The sequence below is a fragment of the Garra rufa genome, chromosome 12, assembly GCF_049309525.1.
Source record: "Garra rufa chromosome 12, GarRuf1.0, whole genome shotgun sequence".
Taxonomy (NCBI): Eukaryota; Metazoa; Chordata; class Actinopteri; order Cypriniformes; family Cyprinidae; genus Garra; species Garra rufa.
This window is the reverse complement of record NC_133372.1, coordinates 46,254,844-46,275,087: the sequence shown is the minus strand read 5'-3', so window position 1 is coordinate 46,275,087 and position 20,244 is coordinate 46,254,844. Positions and strand designations below refer to the sequence as shown.

The 20,244-nt window shown below is 29.4% G+C and overlaps 2 protein-coding genes across 3 annotated transcripts in view; one reads left to right on the top strand and one right to left on the bottom strand.

Moving 5' to 3' along the window:
• The window catches only part of LOC141347640 (zinc finger E-box-binding homeobox 1-like), a 53,538-nt gene extending 50,365 nt beyond the window's left edge, over window positions 1-3,173 (top strand). Inside the window, exon 10 of the mRNA XM_073852624.1 lies at window positions 637-3,173. Coding sequence (XP_073708725.1) covers window positions 637-1,118 — 482 coding nt within the window. The 3' untranslated portion in view covers window positions 1,119-3,173. The remainder of the gene's footprint in view (window positions 1-636) is intronic.
• A 6,761-nt stretch (window positions 3,174-9,934) lies between these two features.
• Window positions 9,935-20,244, bottom strand: part of arhgap9 (Rho GTPase activating protein 9) — a 65,965-nt gene continuing 55,655 nt past the window's right edge. For both annotated transcript variants that reach the window (XM_073851938.1, XM_073851939.1), the window contains 3 exons: window positions 19,639-19,770; window positions 19,454-19,559; window positions 9,935-10,603 (listed from right to left, as the gene is read on the bottom strand). In XM_073851938.1, coding sequence (XP_073708039.1) covers window positions 10,411-10,603; window positions 19,454-19,559; window positions 19,639-19,770 — 431 coding nt within the window. In that variant the 3' untranslated portion in view covers window positions 9,935-10,410. The remainder of the gene's footprint in view (window positions 10,604-19,453; window positions 19,560-19,638; window positions 19,771-20,244) is intronic.

The window sequence follows — 20,244 nt, the reverse complement described above, 5'->3', positions numbered from 1 at the left end:
AAATATTAATTTTATTAATTTTTATATATATATATATTACAATTATATACTTAAAATTAATATTTTACTTAAAAAAAATAAATAAATAAATATATATTATATATTATATCCTATATATATATATATATATATATAAAATTAAGTTATTGAAATACTGAAAATAGACACACATGAGCTATACATAAATGCATACTATGCAATACATATTAACTATATGTAAAAATATACAGTATATGTGACCCTGGACCACAAAACCAGTCATAAGGGTCTTTTTTTTTTTAGATTTCATTACATAAATAAATAATCTTTCTATTGATGTATGGTTTGTTTGTTGGTCGAGATGCAACTATTCGTATGCAAAAAATAGTGCAAAAAAATCTAAATATTGATAAAATCGCCTTTAAAGTTGTGCAAATGAACTTCTTAGCAATGCAAATTACTAATCAAAAATTAAGTTTATATATTATATTATATATTATATATTTTATATAAGTTTATACAATGTATTGTTGGCTATTGCTACTTAAGCAGGGTCACATAGATAGTAAATCACTACATTTTTATTTAAATACATACAAATCTTGTACAGACATATTAAATGAGCAGACGGATATCTAACTGCACTTTCTTCTGTAGGTAAAAGACCTCACGAGTGTCAGATCTGTAAGAAGGCCTTCAAGCACAAGCATCATCTGATCGAGCACAGCCGCCTGCACTCCGGAGAGAAGCCGTATCAGTGCGACAAATGCGGCAAGCGCTTCTCTCACTCGGGCTCGTACTCGCAGCACATGAACCACCGCTACGCCTTCTGCAGCCGCGACGGCGACCCCGACGGAGCCGCGGAGGACGCCGTTCCCTACCGGAGCCCCGTCACGGAGACGCACGGCGGGACCGAGGGACCAACATCGGCGCTGGAGGACAGCGGAGCGTATCTGAGCGACTCCAGCATGGAGGGAGCAGCACTCGAGTTTAGAGATGAGGAGGAGGAGGAAGAGGAGGAGGAAGATGAGAACTCACTTAGCAACCACGCTTACCATGGAGCCATGAGAACGGAACCAGTTTCTGAAACTGAGGAAAAACTTGCAGACAGAAGTGAGCAACAGGGGAGTCCCGAGTGAGACCAGACAATTCTTCAGTGTTTACCAAAGATGTGAAATGCACATTCAGTGTGACGTGACTGTGAACGAACACATCCAAGCGTTTTTAGGCCAAAGACTAATATACATGAACGCACGCTTCTCCAAAGACTTGATTCATCATCGGAATCCAGAGCTTCCCTACAGCGCTCAAATCACTGTGAGAGGCAGAAACGGGTCTGAGACTTTGTCAAATAAGTAAAACTAGATAAATAAATTAAAAATACTAAAATACATAAATGGCAACTGGAAAAGAGAAGAATAATCTTACAAAACATGCCAAAGTCATATTTCACATTCAAAATAATAATACAAATTAAATATGAAATTAGATTTTACATAAAGTACCATTAAGATTTTTTTTTTTTGCAATGGTAGTAAACTTGCATTTAAATAAATACATTTGAACCGCATAATTTATGCTGTTATTAAAAAAAAGCTGAGAAATAATTGCATCACATAAATGTCTTGATGCAAAAATTTGAAATGGTTTTGAAAGGCTTTATTTTCTTTATACAAAATATAATCTAAAAATACATTCTATACTATTTCACACCAAAGTAATAAAAGCAATTTAAAATGGAATTATATTTTGCACCAAAATATTAATTATATTTTATTTAAAAATTTTTTTAGAAAAATGCAATTCAAAAATGTCAACATCATATTTCACACCAAAATAATAAAAGATATTAAATATGAAATTTTATTTTTGTTAATTAAAATAATTTTAGAAAAATACATTCTACTAAGAATGTCAAAATCATTTCACACCAAAAATAATAAAAGAAATGAAATTTTATTTGTGTTATTTAAAGTAATTTTAGAAAAATACATTGCATCAAGAGTATGTGAACATCACATTTCACACCAGAATATATTTTTTTAATTAAAATAATTGTAGAAAATACATTCTACCAAGAATGTCAAAGTCATTTCACACCAAAACAATAAAAGAAATTAAATACGAAATTATATTTTTAATTGAAATTAGAAAAATACATTCTTTCAAGAATGTCAACATCATGTTTCACACTAAAATAATAAAATAAATTAAATATGAAATTTTATTTTTAATTAAAATAATTTCAGAAAAATACATTCTACCAATGTCATATTTCACACCAAAATAATACAAAAAAGAATGTAAAATAAGAAATTCTGTTTTTCATAAAGAAAATATGCCTGTTTTTAGAACCATTCAGATTTTTGCACTGCCATTACATTTTTATTACTGTAAGGAGAGAAAAATAAAATAAAATGAAATATAAATGTATATTTATAGTTTTCATTTTATTATTATTATTATTATTAAAGTTTTTTTTTTTTTTTTGGAGTGAAATATGACCCAGAAGTCATTGATGCATTTTAAGACAAACTGATGCATTTTTAAAGCTCAGGATCAGTTTATGAACACAAGACAACCATATGTAGTGAAATATGAAATATTTCAACATAGTAGCTATTTACACTCGTTGATTTGACCAGCAATTGCTGTTGAGGAGCAGTAATCAGGGGTTAGTTAATGGATCATTCAGATGGCCTTTCTGGTTTCCTCATAATTATCTCAAACTGCACTATAACTCAGATTAAACACAGATTTGACATCCATGAACTGGAAAAACAGTGAACTTGGACGATAATGACAGACATTCAGACCTCAAAGTGAGGTGTTGATGTGCTCAGATATTTGCACAAGCTCTGATGCACCAAATAACGCAATGCAATCCATTCATAAAGTGCCCTTTGGAGAAAGAAAACGCCAGTCTAGCATGTGTTGCACTGAAAACGAGCTCAGAAACGGAGCCGGGAAGCTTTATAATGCTGGCGACTATGCAAATGTCTGCTATTGAGTTTCATTCAACCAGCAAAATGCAAACGGTGCTTTAAATCTGCCTTTCTTCATTTAGTGCTCCACTTTTCTACTTTAACTATTAACTCTCTGTAAACGTTGGGCGTTGCACCAAATGCTTCTTGCACACAGAACTGTGCACTATTTTCACCAGTGTTATTTTTATACAAATTTTTTAAGCTTTGTTAAAATGTTAATACATAATCTTTGTAATAAAGTTGTACATATTTTGGAAAATACAGACGTTGGAGGATTTATTGTGCTTTGCATGCACTAAAAAGAATTTTAGCACTTCAGAAAAATACATTCTACCAAGAATATGTCAACATCATATTTCACACCACAAAGTAATAAAAGAAATTAATTATGAAATGTCATTTTTGTTAATTAAAATTATTTTAGGAAAAAAATTCAACCAAGAATGTCAACAAATTTTGTGCCAAAAAAAAAAATTAAATATGAAATTTTATTTTTAATTAAAATGATTTCAGAAAAATACATTCCACCAATGTCACTGTCATATTCCAGACCCAAATAATACAAAAAAATTAAATATAAAATTCTATGTTTTAAGATCCATTAAGATTTTTGCACTGGCATTACATTTATTTACATTTATACATATATATTTATATTCAAATTATATATATTTTTTATTTACTATATTTTCACCAAAATAATACAAAAAATGAAATCTTTATATTTTAATATATATATTAAAATATAAAAATGTCTTTTTTTTGTATTATTTTGGTGAAAATATAGTTTTCATTTTTATTATTTATTATTTTTTTTTTTTGTGTGTGTGTGTGTGTGTGTGTGTGTGTGTGTGTGTGTGTGTGTGTGTGTGTGTGTGTGTGTGTGTGTGTGTGTGTGTGTAATATGACCCAGAAGTCATTAATGCATTTCAAGACAAAATTAAACATTTCAAAATCTCAGGATCAGTTTATTAAGACAAGATAAAGTTGTATATATTTTGGAAAATACAGATGCTGGAGGATTTATTGTGCTTTGCATGAATTAAAAAGCATTTTAGCACAGGATTTCTACTTCAGAAAAATACATTCTACCAAGAATGTCAACATCATATTTCACACCAAAATAATAAATTAATTAAATATGAAATTTGATTTTTAATTAATTAAAATAATTTTAGAAAAAAAAAAATCAACCAAAGATGTCATCAACATATTTCACACCAAAATAATAAAATTAATTAAATATGAAATTTTATTTTTAATTTAAATAATGTCAGAAAAATACATTCTACCAATGTCAATGTCATATTTCACACAAAAATGATACAAAAAAATTAAATATGAAATTCTATGTTTTAAGATTTTTGCACTTGCATTACATTTTTATTACTGTAAGGAGAGAGAATATATATATATATATATTCTTTTTTTTTACTAAATTTTTTTTATTTAAAACAAATTTTAAAAAATATTTTTTTTGTATTATTTTGGTGAAAATATAGTTTTTATTTTTTATTTTTATTATTAAGTTTTAGGGAAATATGACCTAGAAGTCATTGATGCATGTTAGGACAAACTGGAAAATACAGGCGCTGGAGGATTTATTGTGCTTTGCATGCACTAAAAAGCATTTTAGCACAGCATTTATACTTTGTGTAAAGGAATGAATTTGGGTTGATATTTTTGAGCATCATTTTAGATGTGACCATTCTGTGAGTGTTGAATCTCTCGCTTTAATCATTTTGCTCTAAAACAAAGTCAAATGTCTAGAAAGGCAATATTAATAATGAGTGAATAATGGCGTTTCATGGTTATTATGACGCTTCATCCCGCAGATCGTAAATCTAACAGCAGGAACGCTGTTTCTTTGAACTTGGCTGCGTTTCTTTCTAATGACATTAAATGAGTGTGGTTGAGGTAAGTGTGTGTGTGAGGCGGGGGAGCCCGTTTACAACACTGACTCAAATCAGCACTGATTTCAGGCCTCCACCTAAACAGTGTGGTTGGAGTCAGAGAAGCTGCAAACGGATGTTGTTTTACATTTTTAATAATATATAATGATCTCAGAGTTCAGAGATGTTACTCATCTGCATCTCTGAGAACAAGACATGATGTTCCTGCTGCGTCAAACAACACAAACGCCACAAAAGAAATGAAAATCACCCAGTAAACTTGGTTTAATATCAATAAATCGTCTGTGGCATGATTAGTTTGTAATCTGGTCATCTGGATTTATTTGATTTTTATTTTTGCAAATAAATCCTGACGCCGGTCAATTCAAAATAAATCAAAAACAGAAGCTCTTTCGCAACAGAAAATGTGTTTAATTGTCATTCAAATAATATCATCATGTTATTTTAACGATCCTAAAAAATAATTTTCTTTATGCAAAAGATAATATTTATTTTTTGGAGCTGTAGTGAATTATTACAGTTGGAAAAAAACAAAACAAAAAAATTTGAGAAATTATGGTGAAAATGTGTTTGTCATTAAAATATCATAATGTTGTCAAATGATCCTAAAAAAAACTTTTTTATGCAAAATATAATAAATATTATAAATTTAAATTTAAATATTATATTAAAAAATAAATATTATTTTTTTTAGAATCGTAGTGAATTATTACAGTTGAAAAAAAAAAACTATAAAAAACATAAAATGTCTGAATGCTTTGAGAAATTATAGTGAAAATGTGTTTAATTGTGACTAAAATAATATAATGTTATCTTAATGATCCTAAAATATAATTTTCTTTATGCAAAATATATTTATTTTTTAGAACCGTAGTGAATTATTACAGTTGAAAAAAAAAACATAAAATGTCTGAATGCCTTGAGAAATTGTGGTGAAAATGTGTTTAATTGTCATTAAAATAATAACATAATGTTATCTTAATGATCGTAAAAAAAATATATTTTTCATTATGCAAAAAGTATTTTTATTTTTAAAACCCAAATTAAAAACATAAAATGTCTGGATGCTTTGAGAATTTATACAATTTTATTTTATTTATTAAATTAATATTATAATGTTATCCTAATAATCCTACAAATTAATTTAATTTATAATTTAATTATTTTTTATGCAAAATATATTTATTTATTAGAACCGTAGTGAATTATTACAGTTTAAAAAAATAATGAAAAAAAGAAAAATTATGGAAAAAATGTTTAATTGTGATTAAAATAATATCATAATGCCATCTTAATTCCATTTTCTTTATGCAAATATCTATTTATAATATAATATTTGCTTTTTTTTGTAGAACCATAGTGAATTAATACAGTAGGAAAAAAAATTTGAACCAAAAAAAAAAATGTCTGGATGCTTTACAAGATGTTTGTCATTAAAATAATGTTTTTATAGAGCCTAAAATTAATTTTCCATATAATTTCTATTTTTTAGAACCTACGGAATTATTACTGTAAATAAATAAATAAACGTAAAATGTCTGGATGCTTTGAGACTTTTTTTTTCGAAAATGTGTTTAATTGTCATTAAAATAATATCATAATGTTATCGTAATCATCCTAAAAAAATATTTTCTTTGCGCAAATATCTATTTATAATATAATATTTATTTTTTAGAACCATAGTCAATTATTACAGTAGAAAAAAAGAGCTAAAAACATTTAGTTTAGTAAATGTTTCTTTTTATAGAGCCTAAAATGCTTATCATTTCTATTTTTTAGAACCTAAGGAACAATTACTGCAAATAAATAAATTAATAAATTAATATCATAATATTATCTTAATAATCCTAAAACGTTTTTCCTTTACGCAAAAAAAATAAAAAATAAAAATATTTGATTATTATTTTTGCCATCTGAGCTGAAAAGGTTGTGTTTTACGAGACCCACCAATTTCTATATCATTGAGTCACTTGAGAATAAATCAAAACCAGAACTCTTTCCAAACAGGTTTCTGTTTTATTGTCATAATTCTGAAATACAGAATTTAAAGGGAGAAAAAAAAGCAAGTCACTCTGGCTATGGATGTGGTCTGAGGAACGGATGTTTTATGACTAGTCGTCTTCATCACACACAGATTATGAAAAGGAAACATCCACACAAAACTGAGAGCTCTCACATTAAAATAAAATATTGTATGAGTGTAGGAGACTTTTCAGAAACGATGAAAGCCAATGAATCAGGCCTGTTTCTCACTACAAATGAAAAACGTCACATACTCTCTCTCTTTCTTCTCAATGAACACAAAACGACAAGTTCAGCACAATATTCACAATTCAGATCTGCAACAAAAAGTATTTCCACTAAACAAATTCTGTTTCTTTTTCCTTTCAGGAGTCACTCCAGGAGTTTGCTCCTGTTTTATGAAAAACAACTACATGAAGGTGAGTACATTTTTGGTTGAATATCCTTCAAGCGTCCTATTTTGAGTCAGTAAACAGGCCTTGAAGGTTCATTATCAACAGTGTTGGGGGTAATGCATTACAAGTAATGCAAGTTACGTAATAATATTACTTTTTCCAGGTAACTTTTTATTGACAAGAAAATATCTGAGTTACTTTTCCCCCATTTATTGATTAAAAGCTCTCCTGTCCCCATGTTGAGAGAAATTGTGAGTAAGATGTTCCTTTAGTTCTAGAATAAATGTGAACATGCATTCATTCATCTCACTCAAAACAAAAAATACAGTATTCCTCAAAATGAATAAAAGCGCTGAAATTCAACGCAAACCTATAATAATTAAATATGTTAAATAATACAAATATTCTTTATGCATTTAATCCCATTTTATTAACCGATGTCTTTGCTGCCGACCTTCAATGATCCAATTCATCCATGCTAATAAGCAAAAATTACTCAAGATAATCTGACATTTTTTCTTCTGTGGTCTACTGTACAGACATGAATTTACTTTTCTCTAAGCCTGAGGCTTTTGCTGTGAAAAGGCTTTTACATCTGACAAAAATACAACTTTTCATATTAAAAACAAACAAGCAAGCCCTGCCCAGATTTTAAAAAGTAACGCAAAAGTAACTAAGCATTACTTTCCATAAAAAGCTAAACTAAGTAACGTAATTAGTTACTTTTTTAGGGAGTAACTCAATATTGTAATGCATTACTTTTAAAAGTAACTGATCATAATGATGCCAGAAGTGAAGAGGAATATTATAACATTAGTCTTTTCTGCTCCGCTTGTCCTCTGGAAAGCTTCTTTGTGGCCCCTCATGGAATTGAAATAATAAGAAAATAAAAATGAATAAATATATAAAATCAAACATTAAAATGTGTGTACGCGTTCCCGGTGCTTTTTCATTCTGCCCGGCTCTTTTAGTCGCGAGCCAAAGCCACAGTCCATATAAAATTACCAAACCACGGCGTGGGGCGGGAGGGGGATGCACATTTTTTAAACATATGCATTTTTAGTTCCTCTTTTGTTCTGTTATTAAAAGCAGAGTTTTGGAGAAATGGCAGCAAAGAGCTCCACCCGCGCTGAGACTGGCACACACACACACACACACACACACACACACACACACACACCTCTGAACTTCCTCTATCTCACACACACACACACACACACACACGCATGCATGCACATGCACACATAAGAACAATGGAAAGGGAATTACGTCGCATTTTGGAGAGAATTGCATCCAGTTTTATTTCTCCATTAAAAGGCGACTAAATGGCTGAACCGCTTGACCTGCGCTGATCTTTATGATTATTGAGTGACACGTACGGCTTTATTTGACGGCGTTTTGTCTTTCGTGCTTTTATGCATTAAATCTGCACCAGCTCTGAGCGGGGAATCCTTTGACATAAAAAGAGTTAAAAGGCACTAGGGATAAAATCTGAAGAGTTGAAAGACGGATCACACACACATATAAATAAACGAGTGAATCTTACATTTTCAGATCACCCAATAACAAAAGAAGTTATGTTTTTGCATAAAGATTGTTTTTAAGTCAATCTTATATCATTTAGAATTAAGTAGAAGTATTATTTTATTATTATTACTTTAATTTTATCTTATTATTATTACTGTCTGAAAGTAAAAAAAAAAATGTTTGGATGCTTGAAGATTTGGTAAAAATGTGTTTAATTGTCATTGAAATAATATCACAATGTTAACTTTAAAAACTGTATAAATGTTATTTATGTATAATGTATATAATGTCATTTATATTATTTAAAATTTCTGGATGCTTTGAAAAATTATAGTTATCATTAAAATAATGTAATAATGTTATCCTAAAAACCAAAAAAAATAAAAAAAATAATGTGAAATATAATAGATTTTTTTGAGGGAAAAAATGTAAAAGTTAGTTTAAAAATGTGTTTAATTGTGATTAATAATATCATAATGTTAATTATGATCATCTTAATTATTGATATGATATGATAATGTTAATTATTAAAAATCTTAATTATTCTAAAAAAATTTTTTTTCATGTGAAATATATTTTTTTACTCTTTTAGAACTTATGAATAATATTTCTGTTTCAGACAAATTCATTAAAAAAATTAATGGATGGATGTGTTTAATTGTGATTAAAATAATATTAAACGGTTATCTTAATGATCCCAAAAATTAATTTTATTAATGTAAAATATTTCTATTCTTTTAGAACTTATGAGAAATATTTCTGTTTAAGACAAATTCATTAAAAATGTTTTGAAAATGTGCGGCAAAAGTCTCTAATTGTGATTAAAATAATATAAAATGGTTATCTTAATGATCCCAAAAATTATATTTCTTTATTTAACATATAATTTCTCATTTTTAGAACTTAAGATAATTATCAGTGTTGAAAAAATGGAATTAAAATACATAAAAAAATCCAGATGCTTTAAACATTTATATAAAAAAACGTGTTTAATTGTGACTAAAATAATATCATACTCTTATCTTAATGATCCCAAAATGATTTTACTTTATTTAAAATATAATTTCAAATTTTTAGAACTTATGATAAGAATTACTGTTGAAAAAAAAAAACAGAATTAAAATATGTAAAATGTCCAGATGCTTTGCACATATATATAAAAAATGTGTTTAATTGTGATTAAAATAATATCATACTGTTATTTTAATAATCCTAAAATTAAATTCTTCATGCAAAACAAACCAAAAAAATTAAAAACACGTAATACGTCCAGATGCTTTGAGAATTTATGTTAAAATGTGTTTAAATAATAATAAAATAATATTATCTTAATGATCAAAAAATGCTATTTTCTTTATGCAAAAAATAATTTCCACTTTTTTATTATTATTTTTGTCATTTGAGCTGAACTGTGACCTGTTTGTGTTTTCACGAGATCCACTCATTCATAAACGCTTCTCATATATCTGGTGAGTTTGTGGAGTAATGATGCAGATCTTGCATTGAACACTATGAGATCCGTCCAGCGTGAGCATCAGTACCGTCTCCAGAACTGTTGTGGTATCCCAGTGCAGTCTGGCACTGTGTTTAGTAAGATCCCGTCTGCTCGGCTCCGAAGATCTGCTGGTATTCGCTCAGCAGCAGCTCGATGGCCTGGTTCTGATAGACCATGTTAATAGCCATGTTTCCGCCCTCGTTCTCCGGACGCATCAGCGTGGGGCCGAACACGATGCCGATGTTCTGGGTGGTCATGCGGTTGCTGTCGGAGCTCTCCATCACCCTGAAAGGGACACAGCAAAGGGTTACTGTCACCGTTCGAGACGTCCGGCTAAAAACGGCGCTCCCACCAAACCGCTGATCCAGAAACAGCTCGAAACTTCCACATTAAAAAAGAAAAGTAAAAGAGAAACGAAGAGCTTCCTGTGGGTTGCTTCCTCCAGAGATACCAAACCACAGGAAGATCTTCTTGTTTTCTAGTTGTGTTTAGTTCAACTTTGTCTGAGATGTTTCTCCTCAGTAAAAATCAGTCACCAGCCATGCAGTAAGAGCCTAGATCTACAAGACTTTTCTTCTCTAGCTTGTTTCCTAATCTTCACATCTAATAAAAATGATCAAATGTTTTGATAATGTTCCCATTTCTTTTGTTCTCTGAATGTTCAACATTCAACAAATTCAATTTCATAATTATGCAAACAGTATGAGAATGTTACTTTTGAAAGTTCGAACATTCCGAAACAAGTAGCAACGTTTAGAAAACATTAAACAAATGTTTTTAAATGTTTCAGAAATGTTTCAGTTTCACTCCATGAATGATGTATAAATCACATTTTTGAGAATGTTACTTTTGAAAGTTCTCTGAACATTCCGAAACAAGTAGCAACATTAAAATAAAATAAAAAACAAATTAGGTTTTTAAATGTTTCAGACATGTTTCAGTGTTAGATGTTTCATAAATGTTTCAGTTTCACTTCATGAATGATGTATAAATTACATTTCTGAAAATGTTACTTTTGAAAGTTCTCTGAACATTCCGAAACAAGTTGCAACAATTAAAAAACATTAGACAAATGCTTTTAAATGATTCATAAATGTTTCAGTTTCACTCCATGAATGATGTCTAAATCACATTTGTGCTAATGTTTTGAGAACATTAGTAAATTAAAGACCATATAACATTGAATGAACATTCTATTAACGTTACTGTTTGTTCATAATTTTGAGAGAATCTTGCCAGAACTTTTTTTAAATGTTCCCAGTTGGTTGGGTAGTTGTCTAATAATATGAAAAATGCCTGCTACAATAAATGCATAGAATTAGTAATGAAACAAATAAAAAAAGGAATCAGTAGACAAAACAAAACAAACAAAGATTTATAAAAACATAAAATGTCTGGATGTTTTGAGAAATTATGGTAAAAACTGTGTTTAATTGTGATTAAAATAATGTCATAATGTTATCTTAATGATTCTAAAAATGTATTTTCTTTATGCAATATATATATATATATATTAGGGGTGGGCATAGATTAATTTTTTTAATCTAGATTAATCTAGATTAAATCTTGGAATTAATCTAGATTAATCTAGATTAAAATGGCTAATTTGAATTCTGATGAAGGCATTCAGAATATGTGTGCTACCCAAATAATGACTAAACATGTTACACCGTACTTTTATTTTGACAGGTTGCCGTGAAGTTTCTGTGTGTGTATACATACAGTATGACATGATGCGAGTTTTCTCAAATGAAACGGTATAAGTGACACTCACAGCAGTTTTGGAGATTGAGTTTATCTGTTCATGTGAGATGCAAATGCCAAAAATTACCGGGAGCGTCACGTGTGTTTCAGTATGCGTGTAGTAAAAGCGCGTCTCCACCATTCATAGTATGAATTTCATACATACAGCTAGGCAAACGGAACATACCGGATTCATATTAAAACGGTCTTTTTGCATTTCAGTTTTTACAGACACTAGTCCATATCGCGATTTGAATTAAGTGACAGACCATATTTGATTTATGAATCCAAAAAACGACGAATTTACGTGGCATTTCGCGCTATAGTAGATTCGGTTTTTATGAATGGAGGACGACGTGATCCCGTCTGTGTTTTGGCAGAGGAGACTTAAACGCGCGACCATATTCTATAGTCTTTGGTATACATCCGCGTTAAACTATCAAGGTGAAAGTCATCATAGCTTGCGTAGTTTAGACCCAGCTCCCAACCCAATTTTGAGAATAGATTAACGGCGATATTTTTTTTTATCGCCCGATAAAAGTCTCACGTTAACGCAGCAAGTTAACGCCGATAACGGCCCACCACTAATATATATATATATATATATATATATATATATATATATATATATATGTTATTTTTTAGACTCTTAAATAAGTTTTACTAAATAAAATAAGTAAATAAAAATGTGTTTGTCATTAAAATAATTAAATATCCTAAAATTAAATTTCTATATAATTAAAAGTTTTTTTTTTAATATTTTACTGAAGATTGATACTGAAAGTGAAAAAAAAAACATTAGAAAATACAAACAAAAGTGTGTCTGTGCACAAAAAAAGAAAAGAAAAATCACGTTTCATCAACAAAAAATGATTTTTTTTAATCATATTTATTTTAATATTATTTATTAATTAATAATGTGTAATTCTTTTTGTTCTATTTTTATTTATTTATTTAGAGATAGTTTGTAAAAAAAAAAAAGAAATTATAATTTTCCCCCTAATTTAAAAATGTATTTTCTTTATGCAAAACATATTTTCTATTTTTTAGACCCTTAGATAAGTTTTACTGAATAAAAATAAATAAATAAATAAAAATGACTGGATGCTTTTATAATATATGGCAAAAATGCATTTGTCATTAAAATAATATGTTTTTTAAAGATCCCAAAATAATTTTTTTATATAATGATGTTATATTATATTTATTTTAATAATATTTATTTATTTGTAATTCTTTTTATTTTATTTCTTTTACTTTTATTTTTTAATTTGGAGCAGGTTTGTAAGACTATTCCGGCAATGTTTGTAATTGTCAATTAATCAGTCATTATATGGTCAATTAATTATCCATCTGATATAGCTAATTATCTTGTCCCCAATTAGTAACTCAACTTCTAAATGTTATTGACTAAGCTTGACGCTATTTAGCACTGAAGATGGACAAAATCATGTGCTTTTTCTTTTCTTCATGTGCAGTCACACAAATAATCACTTTCAATATGAATCCTCCGTAAAATCGTTTTCAGTGTTCCTTTAACTTTCTTATTAGTTTCTTAAAAAACTAAACTTGCCTCTGTATATAAAGAATGTTGTTGTCTCTTTAATGAATTGCTTTCAAATTGCAGATCAGTACAGTATATAAAATAAAATGCATGAGCTCATATTGAGACTTTTGATTGCAGACATGATCCTAAACACAAATCTCTAGATTTGTGACATTAACTGAGTATCATCTCTTCAAAAGTCTCTATTTAATCTCACAGTTTACTTGCAGAAACGGCTGAGGTGTTCGAGAGATCTTTCTATGCTCTGTTTCTTCTGACCAACAAGCGTTTGTCTCTGAAGTTGAAAGTGAAGACAAAGCATGTTGTGTTTGTGGATCGCTGACTGAAGAAAGGACTTTTGAACATTTAAATCAAAGGAATCAATTGCTTTGAAAATGACTCACTGTTTTGACACTCAAAACTAACCGCAGAGAACAAGAAAAATATGATAAAAACATGCAAATACAAAACAAGTCTGCATTATTTGTGGCTTTTCATGGTTCTTCAGACACAGATGACGATTCTTGACGCTTCAATGGAGGTTTTTCATTCAGTGTTTTGGTTTCTGGCTTCTTTAAAGCAGCAAAACATGAAAGCTTTTCCGATTTATAAAAAAAAGATTCCCTAAAACACCTTTCTTATTAAGGGGAGACGCTGCAGACACCTGTCAAGTTTGAGATTTTGGGCTTTTTGCTGTTTCATAAAGTGTTTTTTCAGACTAGTGGAAAGAAAACACCCAAAAGACACTGTTAAGTCTTTCTTTTATAGCACTCTATCTATTTGTGCCAATAGATTTTAATTACAATGCATATTTTTAACAGCCGTTTTCTCAAAATGAGTTTTTTCTCCTACACTGAGCCATAAATCTCCACTTCAGAAGCACTTACACACACCAAACTTTACTTTTGCATTCCTGTCTATATTCTGAAGGTTTTTACAGAAGGATTTGTTCATATATCATTTGCTTGATTTTATACAATAATTTATTCCCCCAACCCAAAAATAGTAAAAAATACATTGTTTTTTGTCTGTGTAAGTTTTTTTCTGAATCATGGAGTGACAAAATGAGATCTCAGTAAAAAATCCCCTCAGTAAAAACATTTGACTCCAATATTAAAAAAAACCCAAGAATTCTGAAACTGACTTCATCCAGTGTTTAGATTTTTGTTTTAGCACTATATGCAAATTAGTGCATTTTTCATTAAATAATGGATCATTTGCATATTTAAACAATATTTTTGAAAAAAATGTTTGCAATTATCAATGTAATCAATTAACTGGGTAAGTAAGGTGATAAATACTAGTTCATTTTTTACCCTATTCACCTGCAGTGTCTCTTTATTTGCCTGTATTACAGCACAGACTCAATCCAGGCTTATAATTACTGATATTTTTTACATTTTGTTGAAAACGAAAGACAGTATGTTGTGGTTGCGAATAGCTATGACTGAAGAGAGGATTTTTGATTTTTTGAATCAAATGAATCAATTGCTTTGCAAATGAATCATTGGCCTTGGAAATGATTCACTAGTTTTATGCACTCAAAACTAAACAAAAACGTGACAAAAAGGTGCAAAACAATCATGTATCATACCTTTTTCTCATCATTAATCTGAGCAGAATGCATGAGCTTGTCTGAGTTTGTAATGAAGACACAGGGCGCCATCTAGTGTCTCAAAACAACACTTTTTGAAGATGGATTTCACCACAAAACACCCTGACAACAGTTTCACTGTCTTCCAGACCAAACTACAGCCACGCAAAATATGAAATCCCAGCAGAGCCAGAAGATCTTATTAGGGTTTTATTAGCATATACTGCAGAAACAGATAAATAAAGAGAAGAGCTGAAATGTAGAAGCTTCAGAACTTCTCATCTAGATCAGCTGAGATCAATGAGCGCTCCTGTGTTCTCATTGGTGGAGAACGAGTGGGCGGAGACCAGAGTGATCCAATCAGAGTACGATAATGTGACTGAATCAAAAAACAAGGCAGAGTTTGTTTGATTTCTGATTAAAAATGAGTTGAAAATGAAAACAAAACTATTTTGTGCTTGTGAAAAGTGGCTAAAAGAAGGCTTTATATCAAATATTTGATTTAAGTTGTTTTGAAGTGCTGAACTGCACATATGAAAACAAGATTCTACAAAACAAGCAAGTATTTTCATTCAAAGTGTAACCTACATATGATTAGAATCACTAGTGGATGTTCATAGTTAATGTGATTCCCCACAGCTGTGGTTCCTTTACCAAAATGATTTGAACTGTTTTCCAGTACAAATATCTGAACATTATTAAATCAACATGCATTTACTTAAAGCAAAATGATTTAGGATATTAGGTGAAATCATGAAGTAAGTTTATGCTTAAAACAAGAACAAATATCTGCCAATGGGCTCAGAAAATAATCTTGTTTTTCTGTTGGGTAATGTTTATTGTTCTGTCCCCGTTGGCAGATTTTTGTTCTTGTTTTAAGTGTAAACTTCATTTTAATCTTTTTCAGAAAACATAACATAATATCTTACGTCCCTTAGCTTCTCAAGCAAATGTGTCTTGATTTAAGAAATGTATGTGGGTCAAAGACGAAAAAAGGTTGAGGCATAAAAACAGTTAGCGTAATACTGCTTTAAATTGTTGTTTTCCCCCCCAAAAAATATGAAAAAGTTTTCTCTTTAATTTAATTGTATGTTTGTTTTTGTTTTTCTGAGAGAAAAATAAGTATCATACATTTTTCCTTAATTTACAGAAGACACCGACTACAATGTCATTCAGCGTAATAATATTGTCAGGCATATTTACAAAAAATAAATAAATAAATAAATTATGACATATATTAAAAGATGAATTACTTCCACCCCGAATACTAATTAGTTGTTTCTTTTTTATTATTATTATTTTTTTTTTTTAAATTTTCTGCTATTTGAGGTTTTGCCCATTTGTCAGTAAGAATTTTTTACTCATTTAAAATGCAATAAAATTTTATTTGCACTGCAAAAAATCTTGCTTAGTATTTTGTCTTGTTTTCTAGCATAAAAATCTAAGAATTCTTGAATCAGGATGCATTTATTGTACAAGTAAAATCGCTTGTTTTCTAAAAAAAAAAATTACCCAAATGTTGTTCGTTTTTGCTTAAAACAAACAAAAATATCTGCCAGTAGGGCAAGAAAAATAATCTTGTTTAGCCTTTGATTTAAGATTATTTTTCTTACTCTATTGGCAGATGTTTTTGCTTGTTTTTGGTCAAGTAAATGGATCCTGTTTCAAGAATTCTTAAATATTTATACTAGAAAACAAGACAAAAATACTAAGGAAGGAAGAAAATATTTTTTTAAGTGCTCCCTTATTCTTTCAAATATTTTAATATGTACAAGTCAGAATAAGCATGTTGTTTGAATTTTGACAGTTATTTCAACCAAATTTTGTCATTTTATTCTCCAACGACGTATTTGAAACCTTAAAAGTAGACACTTTACTTATTCAATGTGCTTTCTATGGATAAGAAATCACTTTTGTAAATTTCTTTTGATGCGGACATCTTCTTTGACCCGTGTGTGTTTTGTCTTGTTTACACTGCAAAAAAATGCTTTTCTTTCTTAGATTTTTTTTGCTTTGTTTCCAGCTTAAATATCTAAAAATTCTTAAATCAAGGAGAATTTTCTAGACGAGTAAAAATTATTTTATTTTCAGAAAAAATAAGTCAAAATTAGGTGTGTTTTTGAATTAGTGAGATTAAGTGAGATTTTGCTTAGAACAAGCTAAATAATCTGCCAATGGGGTAAGAAAAAAAATCTTATTTCAAACAGAAAACAAGATTATTTATCTTACTCCATTGGCAGATTATTAAATTTGTTTCAAGCAATATCTCTCTTAATTCTGATTTAAAAAAAAATATTTTTTTTTTTTTTTTTTTTTTAGATATTTTGGCTGAAAAACAAGACAAAAAATCTAAGTAAGAAAAGCATTTTTTGTAGTGTATAAATATTTATATATTTGTACTGATAATCAAGCCAAAAAAATAAAGTAAAATAAAATTCTTCCCGAAATGTGAGAACTTCAGACGTCCACGAAAAAATCACCTGATTCAAACACATTGCACTGCAAAAAATGCTTTTCTTACTTGCATTTTGTGTCTTGTTTTCAGCCAAAATATCTACTAATACTTAAATCAAGAAGGTTATCTAGACGAGTAAAAATTATTGTCTTGTTTTCAGAAAAAGCAAGTCAAAATTAAGTGCTAATGGGGTAAGCATTTTTTTTTATTTCAAACAGAATTGTTTTATTTTTAAATACATTGGCAGAATATTTAGCTTGTTTCAAGCAAAAATGTGCTCAATTTTGACTTTTTTTTTTTTTTTTTTTTTTGAAAAGACAATTTTTACTAGTCTAGATAATCCTTCTTGATTTAATTTTTTTTTTTTAATATTTTGGCTGGAAACAAGACAAAAAAATCTAAGTAAGAAGAGCATTTTTTTCAGTCGGGACCTTATACACTGCAAAAAAATATGCTTTTCGTACTTAGATTTTTTTGTTTTGTTTCAAGCCAAAATATCTAAAAATTCTTAAATCAAGAAGGAAAATTTATTTTCTTGTTTTCAGAAAAAAAAGTCAAAATTAAGTGAGTTTTTGCTTAGAACGGGCAAAGAGAAACTAGAAAAGCATTTTTGCAGTGTGTCTGCTTGAAGTAAATTTTGTGTTGTGCTTGTTTTAAGCAAAAACTTCTTTAATGTTGACTTTTTTTTCTAAAAAAGAAAATTTATACTCGTCTAGAAAATCCTTCTTGATTTAAAATGTTTTTGATATTTTGGCTGGAAACAAGACAAAAAAACCTAAGTAAGAAAAGCATTTTTTGTAGTGTATAAATATTTATATATTTGTACTGATAATCAAGCCAAAAAAAAAGTAAAATAAAATTCTTCCCGAAATGTGAGAACTTCAGACATCCACGAATAAAATCACCTGATTCAAACACATTGCACTACAAAAAATGCTTTTCTTACTTGCATTTTGTGTCTTGTTTTCAGCCAAAATATCTACAAATAAATAAATCAAGAACGTTTTCTAGACGAGTACAAATTATTGTCTTTTTTTTAAAGAAAAAGCAAGTCAAAATTAAGTGAGAACAAGCAAAAAAAATAATAATAATCTGCTAATGGGGTAAGCATTTTTTTTTTTATTTCAAACAGAATTGTTTTATTTTTAAATACATCGGCAGAATATTTAGCTTGTTTCAAGCAAAAATGCGCTCAATTTTGAATTTTTTTTTTTTTTTTTTTTTTAAACAAGACAATTTTTACTAGTCTAGATAATCCTTCTTGATTTAATTTTTTTTAAATATTTTGGCTGGAAACAAGACATTTTTTTGCAGTCGGGACCTTATACACTGCAAAAAAAAAATGCTTTTCTTACTTAGATTTTTTTGTCTTGTTTCAAGCCAAAATATCTAAAATTTCTTAAATCAAGAAGGATTTTCTAGACAAATGAAAATTATTTTCTCCCCCCCCCAAAAAAAAATGGCAAAATTAAGTGAGTTTTTGCTTAGAACAGGCAAAGAGAAGCTAGAAAAGCATTTTTGCAGTGTGTCTGCTTGAAGTAAATTTTGTGTTGTGCTTGTTTTAAGCAAAAACTTCTTTAATTTTGACTTTTTTTTTCTAAAAAAGAAAATGTTATACTCGTCTAGAAAATCCTTCTTGATTTAAAATGTTTTTGATATTTTGGCTGGAAACAAGACAAAAAACCCTAAGTAAGAAAAGCATTTTTTGCAGGGTTAGACTTGAAACATGATGTAAAGTGATTGTAGTGAAGATAAAGGCTTGTGATCTGGATGAGTGTGTGATTTAGGTGTTGGTACCGTCTGAGATGTCGTATCATGTGTCTTAAGGTGTCATGGTTGGATGGAGGCATGCTGATGACCAGCAGCTTCAGTCTGTCCACCTTATCCAGGTAATCAGGTATTTCTACAGGACACAAAGCACTGAGTCATTTATAATGAATGATTTATGGTTTATCTTGTCTGGTTTTCTGGTCATCACTCACTGACGGTCTCCACGACGTCCTGGAAGAACGCGTACGGCACCAGCGGCTCGGGCAGCTCTCTGAAGAACAGCTTGAGCGCTCCGGTGATGACGTGAATGTCCTCCCACTCCGGGTCGTCCAGATCCAGACGCTCTGGAGCAGAAAGAGAGGAGATGTGAGTGATAAATGCTGGATGACACACACAAAGATACTGCATGTTTTTAGGCATCAGGATGCAGCCCAAGATCTGCAGAAGTAGAAGGTCAGAGGTCAAGAAAAGGTTAAGAAGCAAATCAGTTTGATTTAAGTTGCTCTCTTATATCTCGCATATCTCAATTTTGCAAGTTCAACACAATGTTATCTGTGACATAATGCTGATTTGAAAAAATAGTTTTGATTCAAGATGAGTTAAAAATTATTTAAAATTAGCTTTTTGAATTTTAAATATTTATGATATAACTTTATTCTTTGAGGAAACTGTTTTCACATGGCCTTGGAAAACCACAATATTTAGGGAAAACTAATTTTAACATTTAAGTGTGTCTTCTAGACCTGGAAATGTCATATTAACTAATAAGATAATTTACAAATCAGTGCTATTTTAGCATTTTTTTTTTTTAAGTTTTA